The sequence below is a fragment of the Lissotriton vulgaris genome, chromosome 2_1, assembly GCF_964263255.1.
Source record: "Lissotriton vulgaris chromosome 2_1, aLisVul1.2, whole genome shotgun sequence".
NCBI lineage: Eukaryota > Metazoa > Chordata > Amphibia > Caudata > Salamandridae > Lissotriton > Lissotriton vulgaris.
In genome coordinates, this window is record NC_141687.1 from 774,966,649 (window position 1) to 774,985,791 (window position 19,143).

General features: G+C 44.3%; 1 protein-coding gene across 1 annotated transcript in view; it reads right to left on the reverse strand.

The window, feature by feature from the left end:
- SLC25A12 (solute carrier family 25 member 12) overlaps positions 1 to 19,143 on the reverse strand; it is a 486,415-nt gene that overhangs the window by 154,067 nt on the left and 313,205 nt on the right. The window contains exon 10 of the mRNA XM_086956111.1: positions 7,667 to 7,751. Coding sequence (XP_086812237.1) covers positions 7,667 to 7,751 — 85 coding nt within the window. The remainder of the gene's footprint in view (positions 1 to 7,666; positions 7,752 to 19,143) is intronic.

The following is a 19,143-nucleotide window of genomic DNA, read 5'->3' on the forward strand; positions in this document are numbered from 1 at the left end:
ATTATTTTTTTTCAAACCACCCCCACCACTACTGGCCCGTAGCAGGCGCTACTATTAAGAACTCCACTAACTTTACAGTCAGAGAATGAAAAAAAACACTAATCCCATGTTAAAAGGCTAAGCAACAATTTGTCAGAAGATAATGCCTGACATTCGACCTTAGAAGCACTGGCAAATGTGAAAGGATAAACACAGAATTTAAAGGCATCTTTATTTATTGCTCGGACTTTCTCGACCCTCCTTACCGACTCACCATTTGGGAAATACTGTTTAAGATGCTTTTTAAACAGCATAGTCACTAGTAAGAAAAATATGCCCATAATTTAAAGCATTGGGTGTTGACATGTCTACAGTGTACATAGAAGAGTACCTATTTAACTAGTAGCTGTAAAGAGTGCTGCCTGCCGCCTTTTGGTCACTTGAGAGTGCTGTAGTTGGGTTAGAAAAAGTACAATGGGTAGAAGCGAAAGAAAGAGTCATATCAACCCTCCTTTCTATTATTTTTCAACTGCAACACCAATATTTACCAAAAGCAGTTTAAGAGATGTCTAAACAGTTCTAATGTCTGTCTTAGCCTGAAGCGTTTGTAGGCTGGTTCTGCCCTCAGGCATTCTGCATCCTGGGCCCCTCGATAGCCAGAAGTCTGCCTATAGATATTGTCCATTTCAAGGCTCACTAGGTAACTAGATGGTCAATCACTGAGTGTAGGCCCCAGTTTGCCACGTTGTGAGGTGCACATTAAAGCACATATCCAGTTCCTTGGTCGCAAACAAACCCTGCATCCAGTGGGATTAGTGCAGCACTTTCAGAGACGTTTTTGCGTGGTCTCCCTTGTACAGATTCCGACACAGTCGGGCAGTCTATAGATGCGCAGCTTCGGAAGTTCAGAGCACATAATACTGTAATTGTCCCAACGTCCAATTTCCAGTGCTCATGCCAGCTCAACCCAGTGGTCTTCGTTTCATGCCAGGAGGACAAATTGCCTGCGCTCACACAGAGTTCTCAAGATATGCCTTTGCTTCTGTCTCTTAATGATCTGACACAGGTCATTCCATATCACGCTCACATCCCCATATATGTGGTAACATCATGATCCACCTCATTCCTGACCTTACCCCCAAAATATACCATCCCAGTTTCTAAAAGGAGTCTTCAGAATTCCAGGCAGCGCTCCTGAACTAAATCACAATGGCCTCTCCTCAGTACAATTCAACAAAGCACTGAAATGTTTCTTTGACTCCTGCAATCCTTTGTGCACCTTCTTCTTAGATGTCTCACATCCACAACCCTGGATCTCGTCCAGTATTTGCTTCTTGAAAACCAAGAAGCAAGATCTTCTTCATAAATAACTTAAGAATATAAATACTGAACATTTAGGATCTTAAAAATAAGTCTGGTTATATTATCAACAGCCCAAATCAATGTCCAATCGGGTTAATTTCAAAATCTCCTCCCTTCACTTCAGCATTACCCACAATGAATGGCATGCACGATCAACAATTACATTTCTGACATCTATAAAACATTTGTCTCTATCAGCAACAGTTTTTACACGCTGTTTGTTCTGCGATATCACCACTATCAGAGGAACCCTTGCTACTCAGGGCTTCACCTCCATTGTCCTACAACACTTTAAGCTTCATCCTCACTCTGCTTTGCTCTCTTACTTTCCTACTACACAGAATCCAACGCTAATCCCCAGGTGTAAATCTGCTAATCTATCATGTTCTTTTTCTGACCCTTTCACTCCCCAACTAGGAAACCTCTTGCCTATGAAACCTCTTATTTTTACCCCAAAGACTCTATTCTGATTGATACCTTTATTCAGTCTCTCACGCAAACAAGGTATTTGCCCTCATTCTTCAAATCTGGAGTTAGCCAATGTCTACCAAAGAAACATACAGCTAATCCCTCCTTCCCTTCAAACTATTGTCCAATATATAAATTATTTCCTCCAAAAGACTGAAATACATTTTGTTAACCACTTTACCTTGTATCTATCTTAAACTGTATTTCCAAAACCCTTCAAAATGAGTTTCCCTGTTCTCCATTCCACAAAATCTGCCCTTTCACGTGTAATCAATTTCATCAGATCAGCTCATCTTAATCTTAGCTCAACTATCTTCATCCATGAAATATCTGCTGTGCCCAACCCACTGATAATCCTCCCACTGTACTACCCTCCGTAACTACATTTGGCATCACATCGCAGGCTACATTCTTCAATGGTTTTCCTCTTACCTCTTTGACCATTCCTTTTCTGTCACTTGCACCTCCTAGCTCTCCTCACCGATGTCACTACTACTTGCGTCTTCTCCTTTTCATCCTACACCACCTTTCTTGGAAGCATCTCCTTGTTTGGTTTTTCATACCATCCATATGCAGATAAGACACAAATCTTCGATTTCACAACTTTCTCACCCTTCCATCAGGCACAAACATCTATTAGATCACTGCCATTAGGCAGGGAATGGATTTGTCTTCCTGGGTGTGTATTACATAAGTGCCCTGGGGGTGCAATGGGCGTTTGCAGCCACTTTGTGCGCACCCAGGGCAATTTGGTATTACAAAAGGGGCTGCAGATGCTTGTGCGGACCATTCTTTAACATGCTGGTGCATATGTTGTGTCACACTATCTCAAGAGAACGGTAGCTCATTTGCATGGTGGTGTGGCCCAATGCAAATTAGAGAATCTCTTTCCTCTGCGCCTGCACCGTATTATGGACGCAGGCATAAGGGTAAAAAAGCTTTCCCCTTGTAGACGGGTGCAGTCACTCACTGAATACAAGGGGATATCTCTCTCCCCTCTTTAAAGTGCAAGTGGGTACCGCCTGCACAGTGAAACACGAGCGGCTTTGAAGCAGCTGCTCCATATTTCACTTGAATGCGCTGACCTCGGGCAGTGCGAGTTTGGAGCAGCCCTGAGGGCAGCACATTCAACTTAACTGATCGCATTTTCTCTGTTTTCACCCAGTGCACCTGTTTGGAGGTGCGCTGTGGCGCAAACAGGGAAAGTGCACCCTATACATAATAGGGCCCCTGTATGGAGAAACTCCGCAAAGATAGAGATCTTTTATTCTGCCTCTTCATTTATCTCCATCTCCATATCTAACTTTCCTTCTGAAACAACGGCCTCCTCTGCTAGAAACGTTGGCGTGCTCTTTAGCCCCTCTATGGAGACGGGAATGATTTGATCGCTACAACAGCCACTCCAAAACAGTTCCAAGCACTAACTATAAGGCGATTCTGCAGTGCTATCACTTTCTACAGTGTCAGAACATTGATCGGTTCACTAGTACTCACCAAACTACAATATTGCAATAGTCTACTCATGGGCCTTAACCTGCTGTCCATTCCTTCACTGGACAAAGTCTTAAACTTCACCATCGTAGTCTCCAAAAGCACTCTTCTGCCACAAGATAGGCAGGCTGTCGCCTAAAAACAGAGCGCATTCAAAGCACGGTGACTAGTATTCAACGCACACAGTGATACCTCTCAGATGCCCCGGCTTAATATACACCAACCCACAATCTAATACCGGCCACGCAGAACCTACTAGTATCACCCAAGCCCAAATGTGCGGCTTCTCGGCTCTCGTCATTCAACCTAGTAAGATCCCGCCACTGGAATTCAACTCCACCATTACTGTGGGCAACATCCTCTCTTAGGCTTTTTTGTACAGACTTATAAAATTATCTCCTGTTCATAGAAATCGCCACACATGGCGATTGCATGATGAAATAATGTTTAGCGTATGCGTTTTTTGGTTAGTAAGCATTTTTGATGCCACTTTTAACAGAACTGGTGCACAGGAGCCATAGTTCGATCACTGACTTTGGTATTCGTTAACCACCAGGCTCGCTTAATGAACTACGTGCTGGAAATTGTCCTTTTGTACATTACTGTTCGAAATGTTTATTGAAATAATAAATAAACACCTAAATGAATAAATAAATAATTCTCTTCACTATTGGATGGATCTTTATATATCCCAGCTGGTTTGAAGAGATCTTTAGGCACACCCAACTGTTCTCCTCAAACTGCAGTCTGTTTAATTTATCCTTTATACTGGAACTGTTCTTTGAAGGGGTCCTCTTATTTCTATATTGCTCCATCATGGGTCTCCTGCGATGAAGAAAGCTTCCCTGTTGGGCACTCAATTTGGGTGAGCTGCATGATGATTAAAAAAAAAAAATAGGTCACACCTTTCAGCCTCAGTGGCGCCCCTCACTCCATCTGGCTGCCAACCCCTTTGTTTCCACAGCCCTTTCGAACACTAAGGCTAGTTCCTTGCAGCCCAGCAGGCACCGAGCCCCTCGGGATGCACCGTTCTTAACAGATACCAAGGCTCACTTTGGCCAACCGGTAGCTCTGGCCGAAAACCTCCTCTCTGCAACCCTGGGTGATAGGCTGCAACCTCACTGCCATCCGGCGCAGACGCCATGATGGGTTCCTAGGACAGACAGCAAGGACTCTGACTCTGCAGACTAGCAGCTCTCCTCGCCATGCTTGCCTCCTTGACCTCAGAAGCCTTGATCCCTGTGCCTACAAAGCTTCTGTGTCTTGCACACACATACACTGGTTCTCCATGCAGTAAATGTCAGATGGGTTATTCCGAGGACAGGCTTCTCCATGTTCTAAAATGCAACAGACGCTTGGTGGATAACACTGCTCCCAGAAGATGTAGAGAGGGAGGGAGTAGGAGATTGACGAGGAGGAGAATGGAGAAGTGACAATGTTAAGCATCATCCCTTTTATATAGTGCTTCAGTCCAGAGGCATCTTAGTGCTGAGGAATGATGAGGTTCTGCACCTAGAACTGCTTCCTATACTGCAGTCTGGTGTCAGGCAAGCAGTGCTGGGTAGTATACATTATTTAACCCCCTCATAACCACCCAGAACAGGAAGGGAACTTATACTGCATATTCACTGATCTGGGCCTCAGGTCATTGTATTTGTAAAGGAAGCATTTCAAAACTAAGTGCTGAAATTTATAAGCACTAATTTATATTGGGACCAAATAAGTAACCTAGCAAAAAGTATCCCTAAAAACTTCTAGTCAGGTAAATTACAGGATTTACAAGTAGTTTCAGCTAGGTAGTCACTGCCTTGCTGTCCCTAAATCTCGCCCTTAATGCTGTGCATGTTGATCAGAGTCGAACTGGGACATATAATAGGCCCGGGTAACCAAAATAAAAGTGGCCCAGTTAGCGAACCAGATAGCTAAAAAAGTGTTCCACATTTGCAAATCTAGCCAGTTTTGAGCTTGTAAAGACAAGTATGTGTACTTTCAAAGGTAAGAAAGACTGAATTCATTTGTGTTTGCTGCAGGCAATTCTTGGGGTAATATCAGGCAAATCGACAGTAAAAACTGGGCCAGCTAGCCATAAAACAAGCTCCACAAATTACTAAGAAAGTGGCCCACATACTGATCTGTCAGACCAGCCCATCGGTCACTGCCTGATTGCCCTGTAGTCTAGTCTGACCCGGTGCTTAATCAGCAGAGGCTGGCAGGAAAGAGAGTGGCGGGGTGGGGGTGGGCAAAATATACATTTTAAAAATCTAGTTACCTTCTCACGGCTGCCGTCTCTCCTCAGCTTCTCTTCCTGGTGAGTCCCGGAAGCAGAAAGCACACAGGCTCCCCTAAGCCAATCACAATGCTCCAAAACATGTGGAGGTTTGTCTGAGCGCCGTTCGGCACTCAGACGGGGACTGAGAGCCTGTGCATGATCCACATCAGGCTATGTATTCCAGCCTGGTGGGGAACATGCAAAGTGTGCATGACTGTTTGGCCGGAGAAACCATCATGAGCACTTAGAGTGTGAATGAATCACTCCTCCCTCTGTGACCCCAGCCCGCCCCGCCCGACACTCCTCCGCCTCAGAAGAGGTGCCACCCCTGTGCTCAGGGCTTTAAGTGGGATGAAAAAACTGGGGGGTCTCTCAAAGGGGCGTGGTCAGTGTAATTAGGGGTGTGGCGTTAAATCACTGACGCAAAAAATCTGTGCTTAGCATAGTGTGCTGCCGACTTGTATTTTGCTGTTTCTGTCATTACATCCAGATATTTGATACAAGTAACATCATACCTACAGCAAGTAAGGGATATTGGCTTTGTCAATGGTTATTACTTGCAGAAGATAAATAAGCTGCAACTGTGGCTTGTATATAATATTGAAAAAGCTTCCAATTAAATCCCTGGTGACCCTACCACAATGTTGCTGCTCCTGAATTTCAGAAAGAGAAGGGAAATCCAGAAAGAAAATGACTCTTAAACGTTTTCCCTTCCCCCACAACGCTCACCTGGCATGACGTCATGCTGTAACTTCTCTAGTACTGAGAAGTGAGCAGTGTAAGCAGAGCACATCCATGTGCCTGCTGTTTCGAAACAGGTCTCTATCAGGCTTTGTTTTGCGCCCTGGCACATTTTTCTGGACTGCAGTGACAGCAAATAGCTGTCACTGCAGTCTGGGGAAAAAACGGACCGCCTGTGTCAGGGCTCAAAACAGAGCCCGATAGAGACCCGTTTCGAGGCCCCCTGAAAAAAACTGCCGGTGCTTAGACCCCTTGAGACCCGGCCCACTTAAAGCCCTGCCTGTGCTTAATTTGAGCCGGTGGTATACGATGCTCTGCACCAGCTCTTTATTGTCATCACCGGTCGGCTCTTACAATAGCCTGCCACATGGTGGCGCTGTTTGTCCTATTTTTTGAGAAGCACAAAAGCTGTTGCTTAATAATTAAATATACATTAAAATCACTAATACCTGCCATCCAAAGCTATCAGAATAGCTTGGGCGGCAGGCATTAGTGATTTTAATGTATATTTAAAGTCTGCATTGTCACACTTGTGTGTGTGTGTGTGATGGTTAGTAGTGATAGTATTGCAACTGGCAGCGCTAGTGGGAGCAATGGGTGACGTAAGCAGAATGACAGGGGCCCTGGCGCTTCGGTTTTTTGTTGTTTGTTTTTTACAAATTAAGCACTGCCGTCCCAGCATGTGGTTATGACTGACCAGAAGAGAAAATGAGGGAACGGAATCATCTCCTGGGCAGTACAGTCTGTAACATTCTGAGGTAGAGTTGTACAAATAATGGAAAACATTGTTAAGAAATTTGCTGAAAAGGCTACACTTGCATTTTGGCATTGTGTCTTTCAAGGATTGTTATCCGCACACATCCTCCCTTCTTTACCTTTTTTGATGTTTGTACATCAGCACGTTACTTTGAGAAAACAAAACCGAGCCAATATTTGAATGCTGTTACCTGTGTTGGTTAATGAAGCCACAGGTATTGAACCAAACAGCAACAATACAGTCTAGACTGGGCATTCCCACTAAACAGCAAACTCTTCAAAGCCAGCAAGCTGGGAACGAAGACGTGCTTCTGTTTCTATTTTTTTAGGCACTATCTCTTTGATCTCCGCTTCCTCATTCTTCGCTCCTTCAGATTTCTGGTGTGTATCGGCGGCATCTCGTATAATTACCCCGAGCCCTGCAAGGCCTCTGTGATTACGGGAGCGGTGCCCTGAAGACAGCCTGGAGCCAGGGGCGCTCCGGCGCGCTCCCCCTCCCGCCCCGAACAATGGGCGGCATCTCGGCCCGTCTGCACCCGTCTGAGGAGATAATGTTACAGCGCGCCGGCCCGGAGAAGCGCGCGCGGGCATGTCACTCACCTCCAGCAATGGAGCCCAGGGTGAACCTGTAAGCGGACTCTGCGACCTGCAGCCAGATCGGCCGACCCAAATCCCCGTAAGATTGCTGTGGAGGAAGCAGGAAAGGAAAATTATAAGGGCAACCAAGAGCCCAGCAGGCTGCCTCCTGTGCAATATTACCCAGACAAAAACACTGTGTGTACTTTTCATTACAGATCAGGCGGTTTACCAAGTGCCCAGCCAGCATTAATGTACAGTAAAATGAACAGGAGAAAGAAAGTAAGGGCAGGAGGGTGAAGAAAAACAGAGCCAAGGAGGTGCAAGGCCTTAAAATAAACCATGTAAACACCCAATATGAATTCATCCATTCAAAATGCACCTACAAAACATTACAGTTAGATTGTTTTTTTTACCTAAGTATTTAGTACCAAGTGGAATTCACATACAAAAATAAAACGACCACAGAATTCCAGTCCAGATCTGTCTGTAAATTGTAAACTGTGTGACTTTTTTAAAGTACCTCCAATTGGATGCAGGCATTTCTAATCACAGTGGTGTTCAATATGGGCCCAAAGCTCTACCCAGGGCTCGAGTCGGGGTATCACGCAGGTGGACGGCGTCCCCCCCACTTATTTTACCGGGTGGACGCCGTCCCCCCTGCCAAACAGCTGGACTTTACTCTTTGGCCTCTCTGGGACGAGGAGATTGGAGCTCACAGCACGCTGCCCACGCGCCGACTTCTCAGATGATATCGCATCTAAGGGGTAAGCGAAGGGAGGCAATGGGCCCGATGGTGCAAGCCACCTTTCGTGACATCACTTCCTGTCGTGACATCACATGACAGCGTCCCCCCACTTCTTTTTTAGGACTTTTGCCCTGGCTCTACCTTTTATACATATAAATGCCTTGCACAAATTTAGATTTGAATGCATGCCCTATTAGCGAGAATAGACGACTGATGTCGTGAGCACATGCGTTATTTTATGTTTGGAATATTGGTACAGCGCAACTATCACCACAGTGGGCCTCATTAGCAGTGTTCCTTAATTCCTGCCACACCAGGAATAATTTTAATCTACAAGAACACCATAGGTACAGACAATTTACTGCCTCTGAGCAGGCAAACTCCCTTGGTAGCACACTAGGTGAAAATGGAGTAAAATTTGCAGAACTCTGTGAGGGAAAACCAATTCCCACATGTTAGTCCCCAACCACATGTAATCTAGAGCAGCGGCTCTTACCCTTTTAACTTCTGTGGACTCCCACTGAATCATTACTGGAATTTGGGGGCCCCCAATGAGTTATTGTTGGAAGCCAGAGGCCCCCAGCCTAGGAAATTTCTGTGATTGAAACCTCAAAACAATGCACAAAAGTACAGAAACAGGTATACTCTGAACAAATTCTCAAAATAGTTTAATTTACAATCAAATACAGAAAAAGTTTTCACAGTCTCAATTTTCCTTCTTTATCGGTATAAAAGTTTTACATTTTAATATATTCATTTTAATATTATTAAATTTTGTAAAACAGCCGCAGACTTCCTGAGTAGGCCTTGCGGACCTTCTTTTAATGCAGGGTTCTGGCCCAATTCCACAAAATGCTGTTTGGCAGAACTTGTTCCTGTGAGGCTCCAAAATGTGAGCACAAGCGAGATTTGGCATTCCATAGCCCCATTTTCTAATGTGGGCAGTCGCAAGCGGGTCGCCATCAGAAGGTTGCTTCTCGAGTAGATTTGCTGCAGCTCGAGTAGATTTTCTACCTAAGGGGCAGCAAAATCCACTCAAATGGTTGCATGCTCTTGCGTACCAAATGGAGCCTTTAGAGCTGATTTCTCAGCACTGCTCGCTCTACTGGTGCTAAATTACAGTGCAAGCAGCGCTACTTGCTTATTTCCACCATTCAGCGTAACTTCGTAGAATCACACCAAGTTTTTATGTAACGCTGCAGATACTGGCGTAACGAAACTGGAGGGGGGCCCCTCCGGACTCAATCTTGAGCTCTTCGGCCAGAGTAATTTGCTGAGGGGGCCTCCTGGAGATTGTGGGGGCCTGTGTTAAGCCACTGGCTGCAGATTTCCATGGATTGAAACTCCGCAAGTTCCACCCACCCCTAATATTTTCATATCCACTTGTCACCTGCATGGTAAATAGGCATGTACCCCTGTTTAAGTGACACAACAATATGTGAAACTAGCATTCTGACTTTCTTTTTGTTGGTCCAACAGGATGGTGGTGGACCAGTGCTACAAAGTGTCCCAAATAGAGGAACAGCAGCAGAAGAAGCGCTATGGCACCATAGCCGAGTCCAATGTGGAAAGATTCCATGGCAGGTGATTGGAAGCTCCGGCAAGAGGGAAGCGCCTGAAACAAAGAAGCAACCCGGAGCTCACAGAACACTGGAAACCACAGTGGGAAGAATTGGGCAGTGGGCACTCTCTCCCTCCCCGCGGGCGTCTGACTAGAAAGTGGGAAAGCTGAAGGAACAAGACTGTAAATACAGCAACTTCCTGCTGTTGGGGGATTGGTGCCAGCCGGTAGGTGGTGGTCAGGCTCCTATCCCACTAGTGGTGGCTGCTAATTTTAGCAGAGAGGGTGGGGACGGGACACAGACACATACACACTCTTTCGCATACATGCAGTACCACATGTGTGCACACAAATTCATTCACAACACTTACTCCCAAATATTCATGCACACACGCATGCATGAACACACCAAACATAACAAAAACAAAACATCACACTTACCTGTAAAGCTCTGCCTCAGTGGTCCCAGGAAGGTTGGGGCTGCTGCCTTTTCTCAATGGCTGACCTTGAGTCAGCCAATCAGGGGCGGTACCAATTCCTACCTCGTAATTGAGTGGGATGAGGTCAGTCATCGTTGCTGACCACACCCCCACTCTGTGACAAGGTGTCATTCATTGTACTTGGCCCTGGGCACTTCAGGGCTGGAAACTGAAGCGTCCAGGTTCAAGGCAATCAGTGACACTCCCCCTCATCACAAGGGGGAGGACCTTGAGGTGCTTTGCCAGACTGCAGAGGTCACGCCCACAGGAGCTGTGACATTTTCAGCCAGGCAAAGGTCATCTCAGGCAGCCAGTACCCTGCACATTTAGCGCATGTTTAGCTCCTGGCTGCCGGACCTGAAAATAAAGAGTGTTTGTCAAGCTGACCTTTCTGACAGACACTATTTATATAGGGAGAAAGGTGAGGAGGTGTGGCCCCTCCACCCACTAAGATGGCCCACGGCTGCCCCCACCTTGTGGAGGACAATCAAATTAACTTGTCCCCATACAGCTAAGCCTGCACTACCATATGAACTCTATGGTGGCCCGCAGTGAAAAGGTAATGTGGAGGAGCCTGAGGCCTGGTAGCGGACCGTGGGCTCCATTTGACAGAGGCGCCCAATCCTGGTGAGAAGAATGGCATCAGGCTGCAGATGACCCGTGGGTTGTCAGTCTACAGAACAGTGACAGACACCCCTGTAACATTACAGCTCCCAGGGCACTTATATAAAAACGGTAGGGTTCATGGATAGCCAGGAGATGACGAGACTGAAGTAAGCACCAGAGGATCTGAGAAATGTATGAGAGGCACCACTCGCTTTAAGAGAACAGTGGGGAACGAGTGAAGGTAGAACTTACAATCAGCTTCTGCCCACCCGAGAGGGTTGAGCTGCTGGTTTGCATCCGTGCTGGTCCCATAACTTTGACGTAGCCAGAGGAACTGGACAAATGCAGAAGATGGACTAGGACACTGGCAGAATGGCAGTAGCCTACTTGCAGCGGCAAGTGCTCTTACACGAGGAACTAAGATACAACTGGCTGCTGCAGATTGGCCGGGGGAAAGGGCTGGCACAGACACGGAAGGGATGGACCGTAGAAGAGCCAAATTGGAAAGGAATTCAGTAAGTAATCGTTAGAAACGTGGGTTAGAGGTTGCCTTGAAACAGTTTTATAGTACTTTTCCCAAAAAAGGGAAGCTTGTAGACTGGTCTCAGGTTCTGAAGGTACGACCTGTCCAGATTTTAGCATTTTTCTTTGTAAGGGTTTGTAATTATGATAATTAGGTGTATGATGTGTTGGCTGCAGATGTTTTCTGAAGCAGGGCTAGAGTTACCAGCATCTGAGAAGGGATTGGTAGAGGTAATGATATGCAACAATAATAGTGCATCTAACTTCTGAAAGATTAGGATTGTAATTTGGAAGTGCCTCTTTTCTGTATGTTTGAAGTAGGTGTTGCTAGAGAATTTCTTTTCAATTCCATGTGGATTTTCTGTAGGATGTTAGCAATTTTGTTTACTATAGTTGCTTTTCAATTGCTGCACTGGTTGCAATATTTGATCATTTGTAAGAGTGCACTAAATTGTTTACTGCTTTGTTGATACATTTAAAAACGTTTTTTCTGAGTAAAGTACAGTCTTTATTAACCTTTTTTGTGTGTTCTGTTAGACCTTAGAGTATATTTTCAGTTTGTACTCTTCTCAATGTTTTCTTGTCATCCTTTTACAGGCATTGAGTCTTCTAGTTAACCAAGAAGGAAAGGGTTTGCCTGCCACTGATTATATTGTGAAGGAGGCAAGGTTGTTTCTGCTGTTCACTGAAGAGGTGTTGAAAAGGTAGAGATGTTTATGGTCTACTTAAAAATATAAGATATTGAGAGAGTTGAGGAAAATAGCTATCCGTTAGATTCCTTCTCAAGATTTTCTAAGGTCTAGTTTGTCTTTTATTCTGAAATCCTAGAAAAGATGTGTGGGCAATTATTGTGAAATAATTGGTTCAAACCAGTTTGAAGGGTCGCCAGAGATGATTATTTCTGAAAGGGCAAGCAGTAGACTCAGGGTGCTGCCCTTTTCTTTTAGAGTGTTAAGTGGGCATACTTCTTCAGTTTAGATTTTTTGGTTGATGTCTCATTGCAAAATCTCCTTTAAAAAGTTGATGAAATATTGTCTTTATTGAGGTGATGAGTTCGCCCAAGTGTTAGATGAAAAATGTGCTGCAACCTACTGGGAGGTGTTAGAAGAAGGGTATGTGATCTAAGGAAACCGTGGATATTCTCCTAAATGACATAAAAGGTAGACTATCTCTTCACAGCTGCGAGATCCCTAAACACAATTTCTTTTATTTTTCTAAGCTTCCCAATTCAACTAATTAAATAGTAAATATTCCCAAAACAGCAACATTTGCATTTAATAATTAAATATTCGAAGAAAACACAGTGCATCTTTCCTGAAAACACCACTCGAGACACAGTGCACTTAGAGGAAAAAAAGAAAACAGAAAATGGTACTCCAATTAAAGCATACACACATTAGGAATAAAACTCTCCTCCTTTAAGAATCCTGGAAGACTGCTCTGTAAAATCATGCCCAACAAGGTGCAAGTTAGGCAGTTCTTTTTTGGAGCAAAGGGAAAATACATATTTAGAGCACCCTGTTCAAAATCTGTTGCCCTTAAAGCAGACAGATGGGAGGGGCTTTTATTAATTAAATTGTTCAGAGAGAACACTCGTGGTGGGGAACTCGTATCACAAGTAACTATATTTCCCATAGTCTCCACGGCAATCTCTGTGATAGTCATAAAATGCAAAATGGAGTAGCAAGCTAGGCCAATTTTAAATGAACGATCAGAAACACAGAGTTGAGCTCTTAGGCGAAAACGTTACGGCTCCCGGCCGCCATGAGTCACGGTAGGTGTGTGCTCATGACGGCCGGGAACCGACCGAACGCTGCCGCTCCTCCCACGTGGTGTTAATTCCCCGCCTGTGCTGGAGAATTATTCAGTGGGCGGAGTTCGACAGCTCCCGGCCGTCAGTCATGAGCACACCTCAACCTCCAAGCTTGGGCCCTGTAATCCCTGTATGCCCTGTGGCCCTCTGAACAGGGTTCTCACAGATAGGTGCCAACGGTTTAACGTCAGACCTATTCACCATTACCAGAGGTATGCGGCAGGGATGCCCATGATCTCCATTATTGTTTATACTAGCTATAGACCCTTTGGATAGACATTTACTTGCATAGAAGACTGTTCTTTTATATTGGCCAACTGCTACTCGCAATGTATGTGGATGATATTTCATTATTTGTTAGAGGAACTACATAGAATCGCTCACCTTTAATTTAGGAAGACTGTCTGATTTGTACAGTTTTCTGGACTCTCCATCAATTGCACAAAGTCAGAACTACTCCCCCTTACGGACTGAATGACTCCAACTGCTCTTGACTGCAAGATTCGGTGGGCAGAAAACTTGGATAAATATCTAGGCATAACACTTTACAGAAGAAAAGATGTTGTAGTTTGCTTGAACAAAGGTCCCTTGATTGAAAGATTAACTACATGGATGGAAAGCTGCATTAAACTTCCGCTGTCACTGACTAACTTTATGAACATTCCCATTACTCTCATAAAATGTTTCTTAACTTATTTGAAAAGCCTATTCATCAAATTCAACTGGGCTGGTAAATGACCTAGGATTATCTGGAACACACTCACAGTATCCTGTGAGCTGGGTGGGGTTGAGGTCCTAGATCCCGTCCTATAATATTTGGTAGCACAATGCCATTATTGCAAACAATGGTATCACCCAGATGCCGGACTTCCCTATTTGAAAGATAGGGGGGTATCGTACTGAAAGCTCTATTGCTGAAAAGCATACCAAGAAACTAGACTGAAATAAAGACAACAACAATCATATTCTGGGCATGGAAGAAACTGGATAGGCAGGTTGGATTTCCACTTGTATACTCTCCAGCGAGTTCGATAGCACTCTATTCTACCCCTGGCTAAGGAGCGCCTTGTACAGCTCACCCTGACAAGATTGGGTATTTGAGAATTTAGGGATCTATACTAGCTAGGAGTGTTTGTATCATTGGACATTCAAAGGATTGTCCCCACTCTACCACTTAATTTATGCTAGATAGAGAAACACGGTATCCCCTACCCAGATTCCTAGATGAACCTAGATATTTTACAGCACTATTTAAGGTTAACAGGCATCCGGATGGGAAGAGGTGGGTTTCCAGACTGTATAATATGTGTTCTACACTTCATACACATCGCAGCACACACTCTGCGCTAGATTGGGAAGTAGACCTAACTTTTAAAATTACAGATGAACAGTGGAAATACTGCTGCATGCACACCAAACTAGTGTCCATGAACCATAAGCATAAACTATTACATTTCAAATTTCTACATCGTACTTACTGTACATCAGAAAAACAAGCCTGAATAGATGACACCAGAATGCATTAATGTCCTCGATGTGGTGCAGAACACGATGGTTTTTATCATTTGGTTTGGTGACGCCCTTCCATACAGGCCTTTTGGTCAGATGTAGTGAAGATGGTGAATGGAATGATTGATTGCACAATAGATTTACTACCACTGATTGTATTGTTGGGATACATGAGGATGATACCTCCGGTGGTACGTACAGTAGCTGAAATTGTGCTTCTGCTACCTAAGAGAACAATAACTAAGAACCGGTGTGGGAAATGTCTCTGCACAAAGAGGATTGCTTTAAAGATTTCGCTCAATATAATCATTAGAGCAAGCTATTTGATATTATTTAGCCCAAATGCATGAGACTGGTGAGCCCTTGCAAATGGATTTCCAGGTGTCGCAGGGCTAAGGAATTACGGCCTTTTCAAGCTACCTTATTGCCCTAGGCTTGCTGGGGACAAGAACATGCTATTATCAGGGCCGGACTGGGAACCAAAACCGGCCCTGGCAAAGTGCTCCCCCCCCCCAGGCTGGGGGTGCCGTCGAACTCTTTGCACAGGGCCCGTTTCCGGCCGATTTTGTTTCAGGGCCGATTTTGCAGCTATGCTGCAAAAACGGCTCTGTAACAAAATCGGCCCTCAGTGGCCCAAAACCGGCCCCCAACCGTGTGGCGCACCGGGGGATTGCCTGGTGCCCGCTACGGCCAGTCCGGCCCTGGCTATTATACCAGGGGAACAGTAATATGTTATGTTATGTTATACTTTCTTGTATAGCGCACGGCTGCCCCAGCAAAAGGGCGTCCCGGCGCTTGGTCAGAAGAGAGAAAGCAAACATAGCCAACAGAGAAAGCACATCAAAACCAATTACTGACAGAAAAGGTCAGTCTTAATGGCCTTTCTAAAGGCCAAAAGATCATTTAGATTCCGGATATGTGACGGAAGAGCGTTCCAGAGTTTTGCAGCCAGGTAGCGGAAGGACCGTCCTCCCGTCAGAGCTAGCTTAACCCGGGGAACCACAGCCAGACACTGTCCCATCGATGTAAGGGCTCTTCGAGGGGAGTACTTTGTCATCAAAGGGCAGAGCATAGGGGGAGAGTCCATTTTCAGAATCTTAAAAGCGAGACACAAAGTCTTGAAGTGGATTCTTTTGTCGATAGGAAGCCAGTGTAGCTTTGAGAGCGTATCAGATACTGATTTAAACCGGGGGAGTCCAGTCAAAGCACGGGCTGCTGCGTTTTGGACGCGTTGTACACGAGCCTTCTCCGTCTGGTTAGTTCCCAGAAACAGAGAACTTGCGTAGTCCAGTCTTGAGAGGATTGTAGACTGTACAACAAGCTGACGCGTCGGTGGATCAGAAATTTTTAATATTGGCCTCAGATTACGCAAGAGTCCAAAACACATAGCGGCAGTTTTCTTAGTGTGGAATAGTAGTCGGATTTGACTATGTTTGCAGTGACAGTAGAAGAGACAATGGAGACTTGCACTGTATCACTCATGGAAGCTTTCGTTTTTTTTAATCCTCAAGTATTACTTGAAATGCCTTATTCTACTGTACATGTATTCACAGTCAATCAACCAAATCAGGGTTTGAAAAGGGTGACTCCTCACCTGTGAGGGTCTCAAGGTGCTGAGGGGGGTATGTGGGGCTGCTGATCCGTATGGGCGCTGGAGGTCAGTCAAAGAGCCAGGTCTTGAGATCCTTCCTGAATTGGGCTAGAGACAGGGCTTGCCTGAGGTGGAGATGCAGGGGGTTCCGGGTCTTGGTGGCAAGGTAGGAGAAGGATCTTACTCCAGTCCTGGTCGTGCGGATCCATGAGACGGTGGCCAGGACAGTTGGGCGGAGCGCAGGTGTCTGGTGGGTACGTGGAATGAAAGTGGTGGTTCAGATATGCTGGTCCTCCATTGTAGAGAGCTTTGTTAGCGTGTGTGAGGGGCTTGTTTGAAACATACTAGACTAGATGGCCTTTGACAGCAGACTATCCAGGATGAGTGACAGGGTAGGACAGTGTTTCAATATTTCTTATCCTGCTAATAGTTTTGTACTTGTGCAATGTTATGTAGATTTAATATTAAATAAAATAATTTAAAAAATGAAATCTCAGTCAATAGGATTTGTTTTCTGCCCCTCCAACATGAGACTTTCCATAAATGAATGAATGAAGCTGATTGGTAAAGTGCAAAACAGCTGCTCCAAGAAGGAGCATCCCAGCACTAGGTGAAAAGTAAGATGCAGTAGAAGAGCAAACGTAAGAGGGACCAATAATCATTAGGTTTCTCTTTTGAGATGGGTCTTTAAAAGGTTCTTAAATTAATTCTGTGAAGTAGCACATCTAATGTGATCCGGTAAGAGGTTCCAGAGCTTTGGTGCCAAGAAGGACAAGTAGCGCCCACCTGCAGAGAAGGTTGTGATTGGCTGAGCGTAAGACTCTGCAAGGAAGATAACTTTTGATTTTATTGTGGATGTACGTAGGACTTTTCAGTGAAGTGGCACAAAATGTTAATATCAAGGCTTTGAATTCCATTCTTTACTTGACATGAAGCCAGTGCAGGCTTTTTAAGCTATTCCAAATTGATAGCCTTTTAGCCATCTCAACAATAACTTCATCCATCGACTCATATCTTGCTACTTTCTTCACTGTTGTGTGAATAATGCAGCTATCTTGACTCTGTGTCTGCTATTACAATTGATCTTCATCAGGCAAATCAATTATTATTCCACAATGCCAGGATCAACAATATTCTTCACGCTACTCCCCACTATGTAAATTATTCCCCTTTAGTTTCAAATGATGTACATCTATTTCATCTGGATGTTTCAACATTCTGGAATGAATCCTACTCACTCTCATGGACCATGACTTGATACCCCTACTCCAGCTAACACTAGGTGTGAATCACAACAGTGAACTACTGTGACCATATACTCGTTCCAAGCTTTAAATTCACGTGTGGATATATTTCATACATATCTGTGCATTCAATAAACATAGGCTGTTGTATTTCTTTTATACATTTTGAAAACCTTTACAGTTTCTCTAAAATACATCCAAAATATGTCTGAAAGAACATGTATGTGTGTCTGCTTTGTATTTATTCACATTACTGCTAGCATTTGCTACCGGGCATCAATGATTGTATTTCCCTTTTCAAAATGGTGGCTGCATGTTGTTGCCTTTTCCAGTGCACTGGTAGCAGTGAATGAGGCCCACTTAAACTTGTCTGATAATCTATAAATGAATCCTCTTATGCAGTACTGTGATGGTGAAAAGGTGTGATAGTCTTGTACCTAGCAGAACACATGCTCAGTAAGCACAGTTTTCTGTAGAAGAAAAAGAATGTGTGCTAATGGTGCTGACATCTCCTTATAACTGGCTTTACAACTAAGAGGTGCTCTTCATGCATCACTGCTATAACACACACCAGGAAGCACAACTGAATATAGTTCACACGCAGGTTACAAACATTTTAGAAATGCATTCACTCAACATGTGCAATATGTTCATATGTGGTTCTTGTCTTACAATTTATTGAACAGCCTATAGGATTTGGCCCATTGTGCTTCATTATAGAAAATTCTGACATAAGACTCCCATTGTATAAGAAAGAAAATATGTGTTGTTTGAGTCATTCCAACTTTAAAAAAGCGGAGAGAGCCTGCATTTCTTCTCCCAACTTGAGTGTCTCAAAATGTTGCGCTGAGCATCCCAACCATTTTCTTTGCTTTTCAAAACTCCAATATCCAGGATGAAAGAGAAACGTTTTACTTGTTTTCCTCACAGCTGGAATCTGATTTCACATTGTGTACCGCAGAACAGAGGCAGATCTATGTCACCAGTTTCAGCCGCACTAAAGATTTTCAGCTTCCACGAAACGCATGCAAAGCAAACAAAATGAAAATCGGAGAGGAATAAAAATATAAAAATAAAAATATTTCAAAATAATGTTGCCGCCGAGATCTGTCTTTTGTAACAGAAATTGTTTTACACTGGGAGACTTTTTCCCAATGAAGAAATTATGGCTGGAGAATATCAAACTGAAAATGCAAACATTGGAGAATTAAAATGTTCAAATCGAGGCAGACAAAGAAAGACAACGTACATAAATCTTGTTTATTATTGGAATTGTACGACTACTACAGTAGTATATCCGTGTACGTGCTACTGGCATGTTTGCTTTTCCAACCTGGAGAGAATGTTCTCACTTCTAGCCCACTTGCTTACATTTACTCACCCCGAAATGACCTACCTCCCAAAGTGCACAATACTATACACAAGTAG